The sequence below is a fragment of the Eschrichtius robustus genome, chromosome 15 (genome assembly GCF_028021215.1).
Source record: "Eschrichtius robustus isolate mEscRob2 chromosome 15, mEscRob2.pri, whole genome shotgun sequence".
NCBI lineage: Eukaryota > Metazoa > Chordata > Mammalia > Artiodactyla > Eschrichtiidae > Eschrichtius > Eschrichtius robustus.
Window position 1 is genome coordinate 90,476,014 of NC_090838.1, and position 23,069 is coordinate 90,499,082.

At 46.3% G+C, this 23,069-nt stretch overlaps 1 protein-coding gene across 49 annotated transcripts in view; it reads left to right on the plus strand.

The window, feature by feature from the left end:
• The window catches only part of MAP4K4 (mitogen-activated protein kinase kinase kinase kinase 4), a 171,120-nt gene that overhangs the window by 100,354 nt on the left and 47,697 nt on the right, over positions 1-23,069 (plus strand). For all 49 annotated transcript variants that reach the window (XM_068564415.1, XM_068564417.1, XM_068564418.1 and 46 more), the window contains 6 exons: positions 10,871-10,996; positions 12,284-12,394; positions 16,108-16,198; positions 16,627-16,757; positions 19,176-19,230; positions 20,636-20,714. In XM_068564415.1, coding sequence (XP_068420516.1) covers positions 10,871-10,996; positions 12,284-12,394; positions 16,108-16,198; positions 16,627-16,757; positions 19,176-19,230; positions 20,636-20,714 — 593 coding nt within the window. The remainder of the gene's footprint in view (positions 1-10,870; positions 10,997-12,283; positions 12,395-16,107; positions 16,199-16,626; positions 16,758-19,175; positions 19,231-20,635; positions 20,715-23,069) is intronic.

The window sequence follows — 23,069 nt, forward strand, 5'->3', positions numbered from 1 at the left end:
CCCTGGGGTGTGGCTCCCCAGCCTAGAATGGAGTAGAGTTTTCTCCTCTTGCGTGCAGGGAAACTGAGGCTCGGAGATTTACTCTTTTTAAATTTTTATTTCTTACTTTAAAGATCACCTGTCTCGGCAGCATCCAGCTGTACACAGGGCACACGTTCAGTCGGACAGGGCCTGTCGGGGGCACGGGCGTGAACAGGGCGGAGTCCCTGCCTTCCTGGAGCTTACGTCCTCACAGAGGAGGTAGATCTTAAGCGGATTTTTGTGGGGCTGAGTGCTGAGACAGACGACGATCTGTCTGTCCCCAGATGCATGGTTTTTATGCTACTGGAAGTTTTTGTTGCCTTTCTGGGTTCTTCTGGAGCTTGGGCCGTGCAGCTGGTGTGACTGGTGCAGAGCTGGGGGGAGGCGGCTGTGCTGGGGGGAAGGGTTCCTCCAGCCGGGAGGCTCGGGAACACATTTTATAAATTTCTGATGGAGTATAAAGCATCCATCAAGACTTGTCCCAAGAAGGACCAGCCGTACCGTGGGCTGTACCCGAATGGATTGGTCTGGTTCACAGCAGAACTTCCCTTTGGGTTTTATTAAGACTCGAGGTCGGTCACCCGTCTAGTCTAGGGGAGGCGGTGGATCCTACAGGGTTAGACCCCTCCGTCGGCTGGTCAGCTGCACGTCTGGGACTCAGGGTTAGGGTTCTGTATTCCTCCCATTTTCTCTCTTCACGTGATTTGGCATGTTTCTAAAAAGTAGGGGAAAGTAGAAGGGGAGAGGCATTTTAGATTATTTTCCTAGTTGGAATTGGAAAATAAGGAGGCGAGGTTTAATCACTGAGGCTATCCTGTAGCTTTTCTCCACCCGCGGTCGTGAGGCGCCATCACTCACAAGCAAGGAGGTTTTTTGTTTTTTGTTTTTAAAGGGGTGGGGGACAGCCAAGTAAACTTTAAAAAAAAAAATATATATATATATATATGTATATTTATTTTTGGCTGCGTTGGGTCTTCGTTGCTGCACGCGGGCTTTCTCTAGTTGCGGTGAGCGGGGGCTACTCTTCGTTGCGGTGCACGGGCTTCTCATTGCAGTGGCTTCTCTTGTTGTGGAGCACGGGCTCTAGGTGCGCGGGCTTCAGTAGTTGTGGTGCACGGGCTTAGTTGCTCTGCGCCATGTGAGGTCTTCCCGGACCAGGGCTCGAACCCGTGTCCCCTGCATTGGCAGGCGGATTCTTAACCACTGTGCCACCAGGGAGGTCCAAGTTAGGAGTTTTGAGAAGCACTGGGGCGGCTCCACACCCGTGCAAGTCCCCCTGGATGAGCGCGGGTGCCGTGTAATGTTGCCAGTGATGCACTTACCTGAATTTTGTTACCTAAAAGCTTTTGGAAAGGGGGTGTCTGTCAGGAGTTAGAGTATCTCGCTTCTATTTTCTGTTTTCCCCAAAGACTTGTGGAACTCAGTCCTTGTCTTCTTGAGTCACTTCTGTGGAAGCATCTTTGAATCCTCAGAGCCGAGGGAATGGCTCTTCACACGTGGTTTCCATGAAGATCCCCCAGACACTTCTCCAGGCTGTAAAGTTGTGTCAGGCCACTCCATGGTATTTGAGTGGAAACTGCCATTTCAGAGCAAAGAGGAGATCCCTTTCCAGATATGCAGATTACCCACAGTGAAGAGAATTATTTGAAAGTAACAAAACACACCTTTACACTAAGGCTTATTTCTTTGTTGCTACGATTGGCACACGATTGCAGATTTCTGTTATCCAGGAAGCGCCAGGAGCCGGGTTGGAGGTACTTACTTCCTATTTTGGCTTAACACCATGACACTTGCAAGATAGCTGACCGAAGGAAGATCTGATTACTTTTCTCTAGACTGTCCTTGTTTCTTTTTCCTCTTTCACTCACCTGCTGTGGTATATCATGACACAGATCATATAAGCAGGAATTAGGGTAGCTCGTGAGGGTGGGAGGTGAGGGAGACAGGAAGGGTGAGGGAAAGGTCAAGGTAAAACCATGAAACATACCCCAAAATCTTTGCTTGGCCACTAAGATCCTCGAGGTCAGAATTAGAAAATCACTGAGCTTTGTAAATACTGGCCATTGGACACCGTCCACCACCAATCACTACCCATCCCCACCCTGGCAGAGAACACTTCACTACCCCGGCAGAGAGTATGGTCTATTACTTGCTTAATTTTGGCAATTTCTATACTTTTGATTCAGGCATAAACTAAATAGCTTGCTTACAGCAATTGAGATCAAACAAAAGTTATTTTAATGATCTTATCAAAAGCATATTTTGCACATTAATTTTGTTCAGTTGATTTCCTATGTGTGACTTAAATTTTTTAAAATTATGATGATATTCCTTTAATGGTGGGAAAGTGGGACCAGATGGTCTCTATGTCGTTGGGAGGTGAGGGTCTTTAGCCTTCCACCCTGGTAGAGGAATCAAAACATCTGTAAATCCAAGTTGTTGCGTTCTGAACACACTGGGTTCTAATTTAATGAGCCGTATAAAACAAATTGAGTCTCAGATTCCTTCACAGGCAGATGCCCCAAAAGGCTTAGTGGTTATTACCTGCAAGGGTGTAGGTTGTAGGTGGTGTGGTGTTTTTGTCTGCTGATGCCATTACCTGGGTTCATTTCAGTTGACCCCCTTCCACCACCACCACCCACCCCACCCCCCCACCCCCCACCATGGGCATTTGTTCCCACTTTGCACACCTGGTAATTTTTAATTGGATGCCAGCCATGTGATTTTTACCTTATTGGGTATTGGACATTTTATATTCTTATAATATTCTTGAGCTTTCCCCTGGGATGCAGTTAGTTACTTGGAATCCGTCTGAGCCTTTGAAGGTCCGTTCCTTAGGGTCAGATCGGCATTTAGTCTAGAGCTAGTTTTACGCCACTGTTGAGGCAGGAGCCTCCTGAATGCTGTGCCCAAATTCCTGTGAATGATGAGATTTTCCAGTCTGGACAGTGGCAGCAAGCACTGTTCCCCGTCCTTGTGAGCACTGGGTACTGTCCCCCGATCCTCTGGGGGTCCTCCCCTGACCTCAGGAGGATGTGCTGGGTGCTCTGCTCAGATCTCCTGCCCTGTCCCTGCATCCCTCCTCCCTGACCTCTGTCCTGCACGCTCCAGCTGCCCCTCAGCTCTGCATCCTCTGGGCTTCGGGGGGGGTTTCCTCTCGCTTTGCTGCAGCCTGGAATCTCCCAGGGCAGCAAGCTCGGCAGTTGTAGGTCTTTCCTCATGTTCCCATCTCTCAGAGGTCACTGTCCTTCAATCCCTGGTGTCCAGGGTCCTAAAACTCTTTCATACGTTTTATCTATCGTACTTGTTCAAGTGGGAGTATATCTGGCCCTTGACGCTCCTTCTTGGTCTGGAACAGAAGTTTGTCCTTTGTCCTTTTCACTTGTAGACTATTTTCAGAGCCAGCCTTTGACTGACTTGCCGTGTCAGTTGTGTAAGCAGGGGCTCTGTGCATGTGAGCGCACGATGGGGCCAGTCAGAAACGCACAGACGTGTGATGTTTTCCACACTCATATCTCCTCCAGAGCTGTGCCCCTTCTTGCCACCGCTTGCTAGGGCCTGGCTTTCAGGTTTTAACGTGTGCGCAGTGCTCTTGATGGAGTTCGCCCCTGGCTTAGGGAAGGGCGTGGGCACAGAGGCAAGACTCTGTCCAGGGCCCTCGGGCAGGTCAGGAAGGTGAAGCTGGCACGATGGCTGATCCCGGGCTCCAGGTACCTCTCCTTTGCTCCGGAAACAACTTGAGCTTGGAAATTTCTGATCTCAGGAAGTCATGGGCCTGGATTGGTACCATTGGAGCCAACAGGAAGACGTGACCGTGGAGGTCCGAGCTCTGGGCGACACTGACCCAGCGGAAGGCAGGTTAACCAGCAAGGTTCCCGTTCTGCAAACTCCCATCACCCTCCCCGCACAGCTGAGCCCTGGAATGAGCAGCCGGAGTGGGGAGCTTGGCGGTGACTCGAGAACAGCAAGGGGGGCGTGAGGGGCCCCTGTCCAGGGAGGCGGGGGGGGCTGGACATGCGACCGGCCAGGAAGAAACTCATTTGGATGCTTATGGAGTTAACGCCTTTACTTGAAACTCTTAATTTTCCCCCACGAAGGAAAATAGTATTGTTGAAAATTAGACAAGTTAAAGAAGAAAATATCTGTAATCCAGAGATAATGTTTGGGAACAGTTCTTCTTTTTTCTTTCTGTGTACACATTGAAACGTGTGGAGTTACCTAAATATACTTGTACACTGGTGTTGCGAATGGCAAAATGTTGACGTTAAGAATACATCATTTTGTCATCTTCTGAGCATTTTGGATTACTGATCTCTTTCTGGTCTCATAATATAATTACCAGTTTGGTTATGTAGGGGAGGAAGAAAAACCTTTCCTTCTACCCTTCTAGGCTCTTGATCATGTAATAAAAGATTAACAAGAGAAAAACAAACAGGTTTGCTAACTTGTCTATCTCATATATACATGGGAGCCTTCACAAGGAAAATGAAGACTCAAAGAAGACTCTGTCTGTGTACTGGGTTGAACAAAGAGACGCCATTGTGGACCAGTAACTAAACCATATGGGACAGCTAACAGAAGATAAGAGGCTTGCTTGTACAGAATTCTTTTGGCCTCAACCCCCTGGCTCTGGTGATAAGAATGTTTTTTCCAGTTGGTATAGGAAGGATGCCTTTCATGTGGGAGTTTTATCGCTTGCTTTCAGGAAGAAAAGGGGAGGTCAGAGCACCTCTTTTGTCCCTGCTGTTTTTCAAGTACCTTTAGCTTAAAATAATCCCATGTCAAAGAAGCGTATTCTGGGGTGACAATCAAGTGTTTTGGTGGAGGATTTGATTTTGGTCGCTCTGGGCCTTACCCAGGAGGTCTGCTTTCCATCTCTGTCGGGACCTAGGTTTCAGCTCCTACTTTAGGGGCCATACTTCAGGGTCCCCAGTGGAGGAGGAAAATGGATGGGTTCTAAAATCAAGTATTGATGTGACTTATTTCAAGTTAGACTATCGAAGCCACTGGTACCCTGGGGAATTGTGTCCTGTAAATTGGGGCTTGACACTTTGGAAAGTTCTAATAGTTTCGTTTAGTTCCTGGAGAAAATAGCGATGGGTCTTACCTGACTTTATGGTGTGAGTTAGCTCACCGTGTTCATTCGCCATGCTGTGCCTGTTGGTAAGGGGTCATCCCAGAGGTGTGTCTTACCTGACTTTATGGTGTGAGTTAGCTCACCGTGTTCATTCGCCACGCCTTGCTTGTTGGTAAGGGGTCATCCCAGAGGTGTGTCTTGGCCTCCTTGCAAGCACCAGTCTCCCCAGGTTTTTCCTGAGTGAGCGATGTTGAGGACAATGGATTGTACTTGCCGTCCTGCACCGTCTCGTCGCTGTCTGAAGTTACCACCCCGCCACCCACCCCGCCGTGCCCATCCCGGTGGGCGGTGCTGCTCTGTAGTTCTCTTCTTTACCACGCTGCTCTTAGAGCCCAGTCGAGTGACACAGCCTCACTGAAATATAGCAGGTTTCACAGAAGACTTTGCTGAGTCAAGTAGAGTCCTACGTGGTGGTGTCTGTCGACAGAAAGAGCAGGTTAAGGGCTTCAGGGCCCGTTAGACTTAGACTTTGGGACCTCAGAAGTCCATTGGCTCAGTAGCAAAACTAGGGAGCATGTCTTTTTGTCTGAAGTGTGTTCAAGGCAGTATTCTTTCTTGAGTAAGATGTCATGAGTGCCTGATTTCCATTGCAGCTATGTTAATTTTGTCATTTTTCTGTTGGGGTTTTTGTTCTGGAGCTGATGGAGCTTCTGAGATGGACACGGATTAATTTTAAAGAACGTTCCATTCCTTCCTTCGACCAGATCCTGGACCTTCATTTTGCTCTAGAAGCTTCCCTGCAGAGTCGTGTTCACCTCTGTCTGGTTGAATTATCAGTGAATTTAAGTTGCAGAACTTTTCATATGTCTGAGTCATAAAAATTAATTTTGGTTAATTCAGCTTGGTGTGATACTGAATAACACTCTCAGATGTCACTGGGATTTGCCAGGTCAAAGGTGACCTGCCCTTATTTCTCTGCCAGTTCACAGTCTCATAAAGAAGGGTTTGCTGGTAGTTAACCAAAATAAACTTGTAAACTTTTTAAAAAATGGATATTTAATGCCTATTTTCATTCTAAGTATATACATTTTGGTGGTGAAATCTGCCAGAGATACTTGCATATTTCATTTTATTAGTATTCTCTCCATCTAGTAAAGATAGAGTGAGTGATGAATTGCCCTTCCTTTTTTTGTTCAGCTGTTAACGAGTAGGCTTAATTCTGTAAGGAGGGGCTGCTGGGGAGAACATCCCCCAGACCTCCTGGGTCCTCCCAGTCGGCTCATTGGAGGTCCGCCTGCCGTCAGTGGAAGGAGACAGAATTTTGGTAACAAGAGAGTTCAAACAACATTTTAAGGAGTCATTAAGAAACCCCACTAGTCCTATGCACTGCTCTGTGCTCAGACTGTGGAGCGGACAGGGCTTTTCCTATGACTCCCAAACCCACAGCTGCTTTTGAAGATGACCACGATTCAGATGTGCCCTCCCCGTCCCCCCCGCCCCGTCCTCTAGCAGCCAAGGAAGGCAAAGGAAAACTCCTCCCTAGTCTTAGCCCAGCCTGAGACAAAGACCTTTTCCACTGGGGAGAGTCCAGAATGCTAATTGGCATCAGCTGACTTAGATCACCAGGGGGCTGGCAGCTGCCTCATCCCTGGAGGAGACCCAGAGGGGGCCTGCTCTCCTCCCCAAATGTCCTCTCTCCTCTCTCAAGTGACCCTTAATTTTTTTTTTTTTCCCATCTGTACGTGACTGTGGCCTCCTAAAGAGGAGGACGAAGGGCAGAGGCGTTTGGACTCGGCCGGGATACTTGGATATATCACTTCCTCGTGGAGCTCTGCTACATCCACTTTCTTTGCAAACGTGGGATTTGTCATCGTCTTAAAAATGCAGTTAGTCTGTTCTAAGTCTGTTTTCCACTGTGTCTTTTCTGGCGAAACGAGGTGTTTGTTTTTGGTGGTGGTGTGTGTGTATTTAAATACTGGAATGAGAACACCAAACTTGTTTTCACCTAATGACTGAAGGGAGATTCGAACGCAGAAGTTGGTTCGTTATTACCCTAAAGACACCGTATAAGACACTATATTGTAAGCATTAGTCGTGATTAGAATTCCAGCTGTAGTTGGCTCCAAACTGTTGGTAGATTCTGCGTTTCTGATGCTTTTCCTCCAAGGTGGGCACTCATAATTAGACAGTGAATGACAGTTAGTGGTGCTGAGTGCCTTTTTATTTTGTAAACTGTGCAGTAGCCATCTATTTGAACATCAGAGAAGCCAGAGAAGGAATGTTTCAAAGTATATATAATCCTTATCCTAAAAATGATGATTTGAGAGGACAGTATGTTTTCCTCTCAGTATGTGTAGTTCAGTTTCATCTGCTTCCAGGATTTGACTACTTAAGACCCCGGAAGTATTCTGGCAAGTGACATTGATCTGATTACTGTATTTTCAGAAAATATTTGGATGTTTCAGTCATATTAGAAAAGCTGTTGCCAAACTGTGTTTAAGCTGTTCTTGTGTCATATTTCATTGTCTGTAACTTGCAGCCCAGTTTCAAAGATGTTACAGCCTGTGTCTTAATGGTTGATGGTGAATCATAGTTTCGTTACGAAAAGTGATCGGGTGTCTGTCTAGCAGCATCTTAGGTTCAGGGAGATGCGTTGTGCCGTGATGATCCTCCAGCAGTACTACCCGTGTGCATATGAAGTGCTTTTCACACCGGTGAGCAGTACCGCATATAAGCCGATGGGGATCTTTAAATGTGTAAGATGTGTGAGGATTTTAAGTCCGCGGGCTCCAGAAACATCAGCTGCCGATGGAGGGTCTTGGTTGTTCTTATACAGAGCCGTGAACGAGTTAGATCCTGGAAGACACTGGTTTTTTGTTTTGTTTTGTTTTTTTTAAATAAATTTATTTGATTTATTTATTTATTTATTTTTATTTTTGGTTGCGTTGGGTCTTCGTTGCTGCATGCGGGCTTCTCATTGCGGTGGCCTCTCTTGTTGCAGAGCACGGGCTCGGGCTCAGTACTTGTGACGCACAGGCTCGGCTGCCCCGCGGCATGTGGGATCCTCCCGGCCCAGGGCTCGAACTCATGTCGCCTGCATTGGCAGGCGGATTCTCAACCACTGCGCCACCAGGGAAGCCCAAGACACTGGTTTTTGTCACTAAAAGAAAAACTATGTCAAAACCAGTCACAATATGTCAAGACCCTTAATTATTGCTCAGGAAGCTTCTTGTGGGAGAACTGTAGGTAGCGTTTGCTTTCTGTCCAGAAGTGAAACCTACTGGCAGAGCATCACAGGGACTAAAGACCCTGGGGTGACGTAGCCAGCGTGGGGGGCGGGTGGAGGCCGGTAGGAAGGCTTAAGGAAGGAGCAATAAAGTCCCGCCTTCCGTCCGGAAAGGCACACACTACCGCATGAAGTGAGTGGCTGCGCTCTTAGCACAGAAAATTAAAATCAGTAGTGTACTGATTTTTCCCTATCCTAGTTCAGCATTGTTCCTTTTGTTTTTGTGTAGTCTTTGTACCCCACATCCTTATAGGTTTACTGGTTTTGGATAAGAGGAAAAAAAATCAAACCTTTAGTTGGCTTTCTAATCCTGGAGTAACACCACCTCCCTTCCAGCAGGAGCGAGGCTATGGCCAGACTTGCGCTCATTTTTGTTAGGAACGTGTCCGTCTCGACAGGCCTCGTTGGGGTGTCCTGGCTGCCCAGGAACCCAGAGACTGTGGGCAGCGGGTCGTGAGCTGCGATCCAGAGAGAGCAGGGCCCCGTGCCGGCAGGTGGTGGTCCTTCCACAGCATGGGCGCGAACGTGAGCGTAAGATAAAGCTGTGGATGGATGGGGCTTCCTAGCTCTGCTTGGGGCGTGCTTCCTTGTGCCCAGTATGAACAAAAGCTGTCGCCCCTTTATGATTGATAGTATAAAGTTTCTACACTATAAAGGTCCCAGATAGAGGTGTGTGATTGTGTGATACTAGCCAGGCTAAGCACTGGTTTTGTTTAGAATTATAAGCTAGTTAATTATCCTAGTTGTTCAGCCTCTCATTGTTCATGGCTGCTTTAACCACGGCCATTGAAATTCATACGCATTTGGTGTGATTTACGTATATATGGGTTTTGAATGAGAATTATTACACAGACGAGTGTCTAGACCGTACTTGGCCACGTGGCTCTGCTCCATGTTTATGTCATCATCTGCCAAAGTCACATGACAACCATGCCTGTCATCTGTACGCTGTAACATTCTCATACTTATGTCTCTGGAGCGAGCTGGAAGCCACCGCCATGAGAATCACTGGTGTCGGATGATTACATGTTTTGGTGTGTATTGGGTTTATTAAGCAGTAATGATCAACTGAAAGTTGCTTTTAAGAAGACATTTTCTTTTTTCATTTGGTCTCACTGTTAATATCTAATGAATGATGTTGCCCTAAGAGCAGTGTTTGCAAACCAAACTTGCTTTAGGTCTGTGAGGCCTTATGAAAGGTTCTTGGAGGTGCTAGGCTGCAACAGTAGGTTGTGTGTGTGTGTGTGTGTCTGTGTGTGTGTGTGTGTGTGCGTGCGCACGCGCGCACATGTGTGCATACACACGCACCTACGCGGCTCCGAATCCCTGAGTCTTCCCTGGAGAGGGAAGGATATCAGCTGAAGTGGAAGGAGTGTGTCAGTGTAGAAAAGTCAGGAGGTTTCAGGGAACCACTCATCATTTCCCGTTGAAAATACATGAAATAAAGGGAATTCTAGAGATTTGGTTATGAGGCTTTTCTCAAAGATCTTCTTTATCTTCCCTCAAACACCTCTTTTCTAACCAAGGCAGATTTTCTCTATTCCTGCACATTCTTTTTTCTCACTTTGATTCTGCTTTCCTCTCATTCTCGTGCTACCTGTAAACCTTTCTTCGGGTGACTCTTTGCAGGTGGTCTGGCGTTACCCTCTCCCCGTGTCCGTGTGTGCAGCAGGGGACAGGACGCCCCCGGTGACGCGGTTTTCCCCGGGGCGGGGGGGAGGGGTTGGTGTGGGAGAAGGCGGAGACCTCAACATTCACAAGAGCAACTTATTTTTATTTTCCGGGCCTTTGTCGCCACCTGTCCCCTTCATTCTCCCTCTAATCTTCTCATACAGACTCTTCATTTCTTCCTCTGCTCATCTTACTTTAGTAAAGCGAGAGGCGGGGGGATGAGCCTGGTCTAGGGACAACCTGCCGCCACTGAGCGGTGTTTGTTTCCGGCCTCCTGGACTGGCCCGAGTCTCTTGGGGGCGCTGTCCGTCCAGGACCACAGGGCCCCTGAGCTTGGCCCCGGCCCCGACCCAGGGTGACGCTGCTGTGTGAGGCTGTCAGAGGTGAACCTTCCCTGCCTTAAGTGCGTCGGACGATTTATACCCGCAGGTGTTCTCTAGAAAAGAAGCAGCCCTTCCTAGTCATTTGAAATCGTATCAGCCAGTTTCCTTTTTCCTCCCATTTTTACAGGTGAGTCAGTTGAGGCCCAGAGAAGTGGAGTGAATTGCCTGGGGTCGCGTGGCCCGTGGAAGAGCCAGGCCACGCCTGCCCTCTGCTCCTGCTGCTTTCTGTTTCATCTTTACCTTTTGTGCTTGTATTTCTTCTTGCAGAGCTTGTAATCACATTTCAAAGGATGCGTCCCCGAAAGTCCCACAAGGGTAAAGTGTCTCTCCCTTGCTGGAGGGGCTGGGAACGTCTGATTGCCTGCGTGTGGAGAAAGCAAAATCCTGCATGTCGTTCAAAAGCTGCACATTTTATTTTTATTTTTTCTTAAGGATGAAGAGGAGGAAATCAAGCTGGAGATAAATATGCTGAAGAAATATTCTCATCATAGAAATATTGCAACGTATTACGGTGCTTTCATCAAAAAGAGCCCCCCAGGGCACGATGACCAACTCTGGGTAGGCAGACGTTTCCTGAGCGTTCTGTGGGGTTTCCTCTTTGATTGTATTTAAAAGGGCATTAAGAACCTTCCAGAGGGGGGAGGGGAGAGAAAAGCAAAGAAAAAGGGGTAACATCTGGTATCTTCCCTGGCCTTCTCAGTGGAAGGTGTCCTGAATGTTTATTTTGGTGTTGATTTCACATTGCAGGAAAAAGAGTTAACTTTGTGCTTGGGGAATAAAATGGCACATTAAAAAAAAAAAAAAAAAGTAACAAAATAGCAAGGAAATTAGTAGCTTGAAAATAAAAGCAATGTGATAAAACCTTTATGGAAATTCATTAGTGTGGAATCTCAACTACATGCATCTTTCTTTACTAGGTTGGAGTGAGAGACAAATTGCAAGAAAACAAACTTAGATCAGTAATTTATTAAGAACAGTGGACTCCAGGGAAATTTATAGAATTTATACATATTCAACCGTATCTCTTACTGAACACATTTCTATTCAAGATTATGACACCGAGATAGTGTCAGATCTGTGGTTATCACGTTATACCAAAGGTACTGGACTTATAGGGCAGGAAGATAGATGAATACTCTTCTAATTTTTACAAAAGCCATTAGAGACTATTTGCAAAGTTAGGAAAGTAAAAGGGAAACAGTTACCTTTATTTCCATTGCCCGTATCCAAACACAGTTAAATTTTTAGAATAGTTCCACTCAATTTATTTTCTAGGTACTTTGAAAATATACTTGTGTTCGTATTGTTGAAACATTTAGGTATTGTAAATAGTGTCTTTTAAAGAATGATGTGCTGCTTAAAAATAGTATCTCTTTTTAAAGAGAAATTTTAAAACTATTTTTAAACTGTACTAAACCCAGTTAATATAAAATAGTTTAAGAATCACGATGTGTGGAAAATAGAACATTTTAGACACTGGCAAGTTGGAAAGCCTGTTAAGGAGTATTTGGATCAGATTTCTGATGACTGGGCGTTGATTCGGAGCAAACGGTCCACTTGCATCTGTGCTCAGGAGAGAAGGGGGGCTTCAGGGCCTCTGCACGGGCTGCGCTGGGGAACATGCAGACGCCGATCTCCTGGACCAGATGTCCGTGCCGAATAGATGGGGTGCGATGAGATATGCTCTCAGGAATTCGGTGCCTCCACAGTGGTCGTGCGCCCAGACCTTTAGGAAAGGAGGGGGGTTAGACTGCCCCCCCAACCTACCCGGGTGTGTGCTGACACCTGTGATGCTCTGGCCACTGGTGGGACGTGTTGGCCACAGCGTGTCTTGTCTCTCTCCAGCTTGTTATGGAGTTCTGCGGGGCCGGGTCCATCACAGACCTCGTGAAGAACACCAAGGGCAACACGCTCAAGGAAGACTGGATAGCCTACATCTCCAGGGAGATCCTGAGGGTAAGCGGGGCGCAGCTGAGGCAGCCAGGCGTGGGCTTGTGTTTCCATTTCCATTTGCCCAGCCCCGAGGGTTTCTGTGCGTTAGTTGCGACCTGTACAGGTTATTCTTTTCGTGACAACCAAGGGTTCTGTATCACCAGCTGGCTTTGATAGTTTAAGCCACATCATGGTTTTGAGTCTGGCAAGTATCCAAAGAAACTAGTCTTAGGATAGTGTTTTTTTTTTTTTTTTGGTATTTCCCTGAATTCATCCTGCAGTTATGAAGAAGAAAATCAAGAGTGGAGAGGAGGAGAAATAATCTCTAACTCTTGTGTTTATGGGAATTGTGTGTCTAAGCTTATAAAGCAATATTAATGGCGCTAAATGCTGGCTTTCAAAATCGTCTTGTGGACTTCGGCATTAACTGTTAGAATCTGCTGCAGTATTTATGAGGAGAAGTTCTAATGTTTAACGTTATTTACAGCCAATTGGAAAGCTGGTTTATGATGTCAGAGCAAGTTCTTGGCTACTGTTTGAGCAGCTTCTAAATGATTCCTTTCAGTAGTAGAGCTGCCCTGACAGCACAGGCAGAGTGTTTGAAAATTTCGTATTTGAAAACTGCATGTGAGTTGCCAGTGGGCCTCTTCCCTCTGGTCAGCCGGCACAGTTTTTCTCTCTACTTTACCCCTCAATTACACACTTAAATTACTTGGTTGGATTTCATTTACCGACCACATTTTAAAAATAAAGACTATGGAGTTGAACTGGAATCTAATTCTTATGTTTCGGTCACTAATAAAAAAAAAAAAAGGTACTTTATTTTTTATTTATAGATAAATTTCCTCCACTTTTTACGTTTAAGTTTCATAGAAGACTGCAGGTTTTAAAAAATGCCGTCTAGAATTCAGAGATAGTTTGAATTTCTTTTTATTTAGATAGTTTACAGAGCCCTTGACAATAGACAACTCCCTTAGGAAAACCAGTTGTAGAGGGTGAGATGGGAGACCCCGTCTTCTCATCATCACATTCAAATTTCATTATAAAAATATCAAGATTCTTTTATGGTTATTATAGGAGCCTTAACATGGGAAACTAAGCCTCCTGCCCTATACTGCTGTGAGGGAGTTCAGTGAGTGGGCAGGTGTATTTATTATCTTGATAACGAAAACTCAGGGTGGGCAGGAGAGAGCAGTGGCTAAGAGCGTGGACGTCAAGTGAGGTAGACTTGGGTTTGAGTCCTGCCTCTGCTGCTTACCTTTTGCACATCCCCTGCCAAGTTACTCCACTTTCCAGACTTACTTTCTTCATATGTAAAGTTTAGGTCCCAGTCCTATGAAGGAAGTACCATTATTATGAGAAGTAAATGAGTTTTAGTGTCAGGAATCAGTTAATGTAACATGTGGGTAGGTAACTAAGTGTACACAACTGTTTTTCCACCATTGAACTCAAGACAGCATTTTTTGAAAGAAGCCCAGGTTGCTTGAGGCCCCAGATCAAGCCGAACATAGTAGCTCAATTAACATCTTTTCAAGATGCAGCAGATGTTTTCCGCCCCCGTGGGCACCTGAAACGAGAGTTTCCTTCACGTCACTTCATCTAGGATGGGAATTTTTCCTACAATGAACGTCTAAATGGACTAACCTCAAACAAAAGCTTCTGCAAGAGTCAGTGTCATGTACTCATGTGTGTTCGTCACGGGTCACGAGAGTCAGTGTTGGGAAAGAGAGAGCAGGGTGGTGAGAAGGCCGCTCATGGGGAAGGAAAGCAGGGCGTCCCAGAGGCACGCCAGGGGCTGATTTCTGTGGTGACAGACGTCCTCATTCCTTGGTGGACGGTAGAGTCAGTTGCTGCGGAGTGAAGATCTCAGCAGGTTGAGAGTTGTGGGCACGCGGGCCTCGGACAGCAGCAGAAAAGCTCTCCCGGGCCCACCGAGAGCCTCGAGGCACGAAGCCGCGTGTTCCTTCCGGCCCGTTTCCATGGTCACCATCCACACGGCAGCCTCGCGTTTTCATAGAAACCAGCATAGATCATCCTGAGCGTGGGCAGTTACAGCCTCTCCCAACCAGCACCGAAGACGGCCTTTGACTGCTGCTTCATCCTGTGAATGCGACGGACTTACGGGACCGTGTTTCTGAGTTGTGGACCTTGATTCATTTGCTCTTGGACGGACGCTGCCTGTGTACTGGACTTGCCGTCTCTGCTGAAGAGGAAGGACTGCGGCTCACCGTGGCAGGGGCGGTGGAACGCGCCCTCCCTCCCAGGTCCTTCATTCGGGAAGACCGTGTCCGCTGTGCAGATCCTCGCGGCTCGGGCTCGCGCGCTGTACGAGCTGGCAGACACACCAGCAGCGGGCCCTCCCAGAGGCGGCACCCGCAGCCCTAGGACAGGGGGATTGCTCGACAGGAGCCAGAGTGCAGGCAGGCCGCGTTCGTCTGAGAAGATGTGGTACTTAACGTCTGCTGCTAAGATAATTCTGGAAAAGTGTAAGAAGGGGGGTTTGTGAACATTAAGAGAATAAAAAATGAACTGAAGTAATAAAAGTAGGAATTACAAAAGAGGGAAGCTGCAGTTTTTCATCTCTTCTTCCGCTGTTCAGAGGTACACCAGGCTGAAAGGAGGGAGTTTCTTCCTGACGATACCATGAAGATACCGTATATTTTTAGTGCTTTTCCCCCTAGTTGGTGCTTTGTGGTATAACACTGCACATCCTGTGTGCTGGAAAAATACACAGAGCCATCACATAAGCTCTCTTCTGTTTCACAGGCAGACTGGTAAATGATTTTAGAAACCCCCTATGTTAGTAAAATTAATGTTCTAGGGCAGCTGTTACGTTTAATTCATATCCTACAAAGTAATGATGACAATAAAACCCCACAAAGAAGTTAAACAGGACAAATCAAATGAATCGTTACTTCTAATCTACCCATTTTTGGATTGAGACGTTTTGGAGTTAATAGGTTGCTTGTAGCTTATGGAGGCAGGCTCTAGATTTGGCTTCTCTAGCTAAAGTCAGGACAAGTAAATGGTTGTGAGAATGATGCCTTTTGGTCTTTCTGACCATATTTGGATGAAAACTGGATTTTTGTTCTCCCACCACCTCTCATCAGAGGCATGCTCTGGGCTTCGTTCCAGATACGAGGTCATCAAAAAGTGCTGTATGCCCAGTAGGATTTACTTCCTTGGGAAAGAAAGATACTTGATTTGAACATAAAGCTCTCTTGATGGCAGAATTGTTTTGCACGTGGGGTGGAGGTCGGGTCGATCAGTAGCTAGCAGTTTGTCGCTCTTTGGTGGGAAAACCAGGCTGGATTCAAGGGCCAAACCTTAAAGCCCACTCTCGCCCTTTGCTTTTCCCCTGGGATGCGTGTAGTTCAGATCTACCCCCAGGGTCACCCATTGCAAGATAGGCGTGCAGCGTGGGAAAGGAACCACCCTGTACACAAATAGCACAAATGACAGCAGAGACACTGCAGATGGTCATCGAAAGCGTGCCGTTGGGGAGCAGCTAGAAGGTGGTAACCCTGCCCCTCCCCCCCGGCCCTGACCCATTGGGATTGGGGGTGCTTCTCTCTGTGTGGTGTCATTGGTGATGTCTTGCTGGAAATGCACTGAGGTTGAATCGTATGTTCACAGAAACTTTTGGCCTGTGTGCACACTTTATTATAAAGGGTGTGTTCTGGGCTATTCACTTAGAGCGACAGAGAACTAAATCCAGACCTGTCTTTCCTGCTCAGGGACTGGCGCATCTCCACATCCATCATGTGATTCACCGGGACATCAAGGGCCAGAATGTATTGCTGACCGAGAACGCAGAGGTGAAGCTTGGTATGTGATGGGCGTGCCACGTGATCTAATACCCTGCCCGAGTGCAGTTAGCTGAAAACGTTACCCCCGTTTCTCCTTCTGTCTTATCTAAGACGTGGGAGCTGGGCTTATTGCTTAGCCTGGCTCCTGGCTCCCTTCCCCCGTGCTCCTGGCTCATCCGGAAGTCCCTCTGGTGGTCGCTGTTGGGATGCCCAGGGTGGTGGCGGGCCCAGCTTCCCCGGGAGCTCCCAGGCTGCTTGGGCGTCTTGCTGTCTTGGTGGCTTGGCCCTGGAGAGGGTGCTCCTTACCCCTGTTGGTGGGAGGTTGCAGTGTGTGCAGTGTTTCTGTTTGGTTTGCTCTGAAGACCTCTGATCCTCACGTTCTTCACCTTGCCGTTGACCGCTTTGTTGATTGTGTTCTACTTCCCCTCCTTCCTCTTCCTGCCATAGTGGATTTCGGCGTGAGTGCTCAGCTGGACAGAACCGTGGGGAGGAGAAACACCTTCATAGGCACCCCGTACTGGATGGCTCCCGAGGTCATCGCCTGTGACGAGAACCCCGACGCCACCTATGATTACAGGGTGAGGCGCCGGCCCTGCCTTCCTGCGGGTGGGGCTCCGCGGCCAGTCCCCCTCCCTGCTGCTTCACTGTGGACCACGTGGACCCCTGCTGCAGGGGCACGTCTGCCGCGACAGTATTTTGAGGCTTTTTTTTTTTTTTTTTTTTTTTGGTCCATTCTGCATCACCCCTGTTCTGTTACTAAGTACGATGCCGCTTTCAAGGTGGGGTGGGGCTGTGTGTCACTCCGTTGTTGGTAGAAATTTTTTTGTCCTGAGTAAATTCAGTGCTTCTGCCCTGTTTGCTATTCTTTCTAACTTGAAGAGTATATTATAATCATATTTATGATTTTAAAAATACTGTCAGAATATACAGCAATAGCTTCATCTGTGTGAAATTTTAGAGTGTTGTTAAAGAGCTTTGCAGCTTTGCTTTGGTCACAAATATATGCAGACTATTAGAGTGACCTCTAGGGACTTGTATCAATAATGCACTTTTTGATCCTGATGTAAAACCCATATTTGATCATCAGACTCAGGTTGAATATGTTTGTAAAAACTGCTTAAAAATTCTGTTGCCTTAAGTAAATGAGTCATCAGAGTGGTTGATGTACCTGTTAATGATACTCACAATTGAGTTCCTATCTTACAGCGCGCCGATGTATTTAGTATTTATTACAAATACCCAACTACTGGAACTCAATGTAAGCCTATGGTGGAGAGGAATATTTATTTTATGTTTTTATACGCTAAAATATTTTCAAATAGATTATAGACTTCAGGAGTTTTCACTCTTTGTTATGTCATCATGTATCTCTAAAATTTGAAAGCATTTCTAACGCATCCAAAATATTATCATACCTAATTAAAAATAATTCCTTAATGCAGAGTCCATAATTAGACCCAGCTCATCTACACCTGGTTTGTCCAAACCAGTATTCAATATAGGACAAGACGTTGTATTTGGTTGTCTGGTGGTTGAGTATCTTTCAATGAAGAATATCACACCCTCTCCCCCAACTCCCGCTTTCTGCATGACACCAACTTGCTGAAGAGGCAGTGTTCCACCCTTTAGATTTATCTTACCGTTTCTGAATTTCACCTTTCCAGTCTCTGTAATGTCATTTACCTTGTTTTCTATAAACTGGAGAGGCTCCGTTAGTATCGAGAAAAGCCTCAGCAGGATCCCCTGAGAGGAGATGGGTGTGGTCTGTTTGCATCACCCCAGGGAGCGTGAACGCCTGGTGGTCCCGCCACTGATGCTGCCCATATTAGTTTCTGGTTAAGGTGGTGAATTGCTCTTTGTACCTGAGGGTATAGAAAACTCCGTAAAAATAAGGGAGCAGTTCATGGGCCTATCTTTATTCCTGTAATAAAACATATGTGCTTGAGCTCCATAGCATAGTTACAGGTTATTTAGGAAAACCCTTCAACTGATAAACTTTAAGTAATTTCTTTATTAGGACAGTGTCCGAACAAAAGAAGGCTAATGATGAAAAACCGTCTGTTATCTGCTTTTAGAAAATCTTGTTTGGATTTTAAGAAATTAGCTGATAAAACCTCATCTGTCATCCAGTGTATATTGAATGCCTACCACATGGTAGTCACAATTCTGGGGCTACAAAGGTGAATAACACAGACAAAAATACCTGTCCCCATGGAACTTGTATTTGAGTAGGGGATAAAGTTAAAATTCAAATTTTAGGGAATTCCCTGGTGGTCCAGTGGTTAGGACTCCACGGTTCCACTGCAGGGGGCACGGGTTTGATCCCTGGTGGGGGAACTAAGATCCTGCAAGCCGCATGGCGTAGCCCAAAAAAAAAAAAAAAAAAAAAAAAGTAAAATTCAAATTTTAAAATTAATATTTTGGGGAATCAGAAGGAAAAGACTGCATGCACTTAACTTATCTCACACCCCTGACTAAGTTTGAAGGAAGAGTGGAGAGACGTGGCAGCATGATTCCGTTTAGTGAGCAAGGGTGGATTTTATTAATTCTTCTGAGGACCTTTCATAAAGAGTACTTTCTAGCCTTTAAACGTTTAACATCATAGTTAAGTTTGAGATATTGTCATAAAACATAAGAGTAAACATCTGTCTAGGCTGGGAGTCTAAATCATCAAATGCTTGGAAAGAAGTGAAGAAATGATGAACTGCAGAGCCCGCGGTGGGCGGGTAGGGAGAAGATGTAATGGGGACCCACCTTAGTTCAATCATAGATACGAGCAGTTCTAATTAACAGTCAGTGTTATCTTTATTGCATCTTTCATTCATTCTTTTGGAAGGTGTTCTTCCAGATGTGTTTGTGCTTTTAATTTCCTGGCGAACTTCCTTTTGGTTCGTACCCCAAAGAATGCAAGTGCGTCATTTGTGTGAATGATCAGCAGTGGGGAGTTGGTGGCCTCACAGCAAGGACAGTGTCCTGACATACCGCTTTGTTTGCAGAGTGACCTGTGGTCCTGCGGCATCACAGCCATTGAGATGGCAGAAGGCGCTCCCCGTAAGTAGCTTGCGTTCCTTTTTAGCCCAGTTCTGTGTAACTTAAACCTAGTCTCAAGGCTTCAAAGAGAGTGGCTGCATGGATGAAACTGTTCCTCATGGGGCGTTCAGATGGAGGAATCATAAATACAGTGGAGTTTTCGATGTGAAAGGAATTCTTGGCATGCATTAGTCCTTTTGAAGAACTCCCTGAGGTCCGTGGGCTACGTCATCTTTTATTTAAGTTGTAATCAGACGTGTGACCTGAAATTATTCTGATGTCAGATAATACACAGTAATTTTTCCTTTTACAGTTTGAACTTAATATTCAGTGAAACTGGTCCTACCACAGGAAATTTCAGTATTACTTATGTTTTAACTTTACAAATAGAGGCACAGCCTTTTATCTGTGGAATAACTTTTTCCAGTATTATCTACGTGAAATTTTGCTTCTGCTTTGGATTAAATCAATGACAACTTCATGACATTGATTTTTAATCAGGAACAGGGTAGAATTTCAGAGAGCAAAGGGAAAAACAGCATTTTCTGCTCATCCCCCTTTAAAAGAAGTGTATACAAAGAATGTATAACTTCCTGATACATAGTCGCTGCTGAATAAATATTTGTTGAATGAATGATAAAAGATTGCCCACAGCTAAGGATTAGTTTGCACTGCAGAAGCGGCCGTCTGTCTTGATCACCACGTGCTCCCTTAACCGAGACGGGGAAGGACTGCCTGGCCCTTTGTCTCGGTTCTCTTTCACGGCAGGAACAGTACCCTCCTTTTCTTTGGCCCCCATTTCCCAGCTGCCTTGTAAGAGTCTCGTGAAGGTAAATAAACCCTCAGAAATACCTGATGTGACATACTCGTGTGTACACGTGCACCTAACATGCCTTCGTTGGGCAAGTGATCGGAGAAGAGGCAGTCATTGCACAGAATTAAACAGTCCCATCTGGCCCCCATTTTTGCTCTTCCATAGGCACACTCGCTCTAACAATCAGCAGCGAGCGTTCCTGGAGGGCTTAACGCGCCTGTGTTCCAGGCGTTGTGTGAAGGCCTTTACGACCGAGTCTAATTTAATCCTCACAACAACCCTAGGAAAATAAAGTTATCTCATTGTCATCTGAGAGGTGGTGTAGAAACTTAAGCTGTTAACTCCTTTAGGACGTTGAATCAATATTTATCTTTGATTTATGAAAACTTTCCAATGTCTGCTTGAAACTGTATGTTCTTCTCGTCGCGCTTGTCCTCCTCATATTTTGCTGTGTTTAAGTGGGGGATTCAGGGTACGCCCTCAGCTGTATAACTAGATGTGCGGACTGCCTGACGTAAAGCATGCCGATCGGACGCTGGGCAGAGCGTGCGCCCCTAGAGATCAAGAATGAGTGACCTGAGCACGTACTGACACGCCCTCTCCTCTCCCCAGCTCTCTGTGACATGCACCCCATGAGAGCGCTGTTTCTCATCCCCAGAAACCCTCCTCCCCGGCTGAAGTCCAAAAAATGGTAAGCTGTGTGTGCTCTGTTGTTGCTGTCTTTTTCCTTTTTTTAAAAAAAAAAATTGTTCCTTTTTCTAGTTTGACTTCAAGGCAGAATTCTGGCCGTTCTGAGTCCAAAAGAACACACGAGCCAGTGCCCCAAAACACCAGTTAAAAAGTGTTGTATCGCTTTATTTTTTAATGTTTCTTTTTCTTGATCAGTTGTCCCTGAATGATACAATAGTGACAAGCGACCCTATGAAACACCAACACGTTAAAGAAGAAGGTTCCGTTTTAATACCTAAACCTACCTCTCAGTGTCATATATTTCTAAACATCTTTACGTGAAGAAGCAAAGCTGTGTTGACTTGTAGTTCCTCAGTTGAAGTAGTATCTTAAAATCCATGGAAGGGTTTGCCGTGGTTATTGCAGCACTTTGAAGTCAGATGGGCCCCTGTCGTCCCAGCAGCGTGCATTGGAGGAGGGGTCCTCTCCCTGGGCCGCCCCCTTCCTTCTCCCTCCTTGTGCATCTGCTAAACAGAATTGATCCCGGGGAGGGAGATGGTGACGACCTCCGTGCAGGAAAGCGTTAAGAAGCGCAGCGGTGCGGGGTGACGCTGGTTTGGTGTAGTTTTAAAATCTCGGAGGGAAAGGGCAGTGCTTTGTTTTCTCGCTGGAGCATTCTGCCCACTTGTTTCCTCCCGAGGGTTCCTCTGAGTCCTTTCCTGTCGGTTTCTGTCTGCACTCAGGCTCTTATGCACTCGGGCCCTCCCTCCTTTGCTGTTCCTGTTTCCTGGGCTCTGCTCTCTGTCTTACCTACTGTGGGTTTTTTTTTCCTTTCTGAAACTGTTCTCATAGTTTTCCAGGTAGTGTTGTCTCCTCTTAGGTTCTTGATTCTGATTCTGAAATAGGCCAGAGAGCTCCATTTCAGCCTCCTTCTGTCCTGGACTCGGTCTTCCGGCTGTTGGGTCGTTCTAGAGCCTCTCTCCCATCCGTGGGTGTAGACACGCACGTGTATCGTCACTCGTTTCTTTCCTGCTCCTCCCTGCCCTCCGCATCCTTTCCCCAATACGTTTCACCATCCTTTCCCCACCTTTGTCTGCTGGCAGGGTTTCCTCCTTTATCCCGTCTTTCACCACAGTCAGCTCTGGGGAACTGAGGTCGTCTGGTTCCACTTACCAGTTCTTGGCGAGGTTCTTTAAGGCGGGACGGTTGCAACGATTTAGCCCCGGTTGGTCTCCTGTGTTAGAACATGATAACCGGGGGCGTCCATGGGTGGCCAGCCCTGGGAAACCAAATGTGGACAGTAGATGTCGCCAAGGAGTAAGCTGCGGGGCTGGGTACCACTTCATCCGGCTCATGCTGAACTGAACGACGCTCACGTTCCCCTTTCTTTTTCTCTGTCAGATTTTATTAAAGCGAGCTGATGCTCCACCTTCAGGGTATTTCACAGTTTTGTCAGTCGGCCCCCACTCTGATTGTTCTGTCCATGACTTGCAGGTTTGCGTTAACCGCGTGTGTATAGTACAGTGAGATAAAGAGACGGATGTAGATGACAGTAGATCCTGCCTGTGCTCTTCCACCACACTTCCTCTAACTGCGCTTGATCAGATGCATTCTCAGCAGTTTATGTCACTGCCTCATTTTGCCCCGGTGTTCTGAGCGGGGAGAGGGTTACAAACGTCAAGTCCTTCTTCCTTTACGGTTGCTGTCTTTCTGTCCGCCAGATGTAAATTTCCACGACTCTTTTTGGAGAAGCGGCCTTTAAAAGATGATTAGTGAACTCTCTTTCAGCAGAACCTGGTCATCGACTTTCAAGAATACGTTGCAGATCATCGATTCTCAGATGTTAATCTGTACACGGCACATGAGAATCCCTTCGGAATTTTTTAACTTAGGGCTCCAACCTCAAAGTCTCTAGTTTCTTAGGTTTGAGGAGTGACCCAGGCATTTGTATTTTTAATAAACTCCCAAAATGATCTTTGTGGGCAGTGGGGTTTGGGAATCTCTGTGCTAAGAGCATTCCATCACTGCTGTGTAGAATCTTCTGCATTCTTCCTTAACCATAGAATAAAGTCACAACTTTAGGGCCCTTCTCTGAGCTGACCCTGACCTATTTCTTTTACCCTTTTCCACTTTTCATACTAGTATCCGAAAACAGTTCACTCTTCCCTAGTACTCTGCTACCTTGTTCATGTGGTTTCTGTCACTCTGGAGCAATGGCTTCTCTCTCCCATCTTTGGAATGTCAGAAATCCTCCTTTTTCTTGATGTCTGACCCACTCCACTGTCGGCAGTAGTTCTTTTTTCTTCCTCGCAGTTTGATTATACATCCGCTATTGTGTGTACATACATTACTTCCTATGTGTATCTCTTACAGAGCC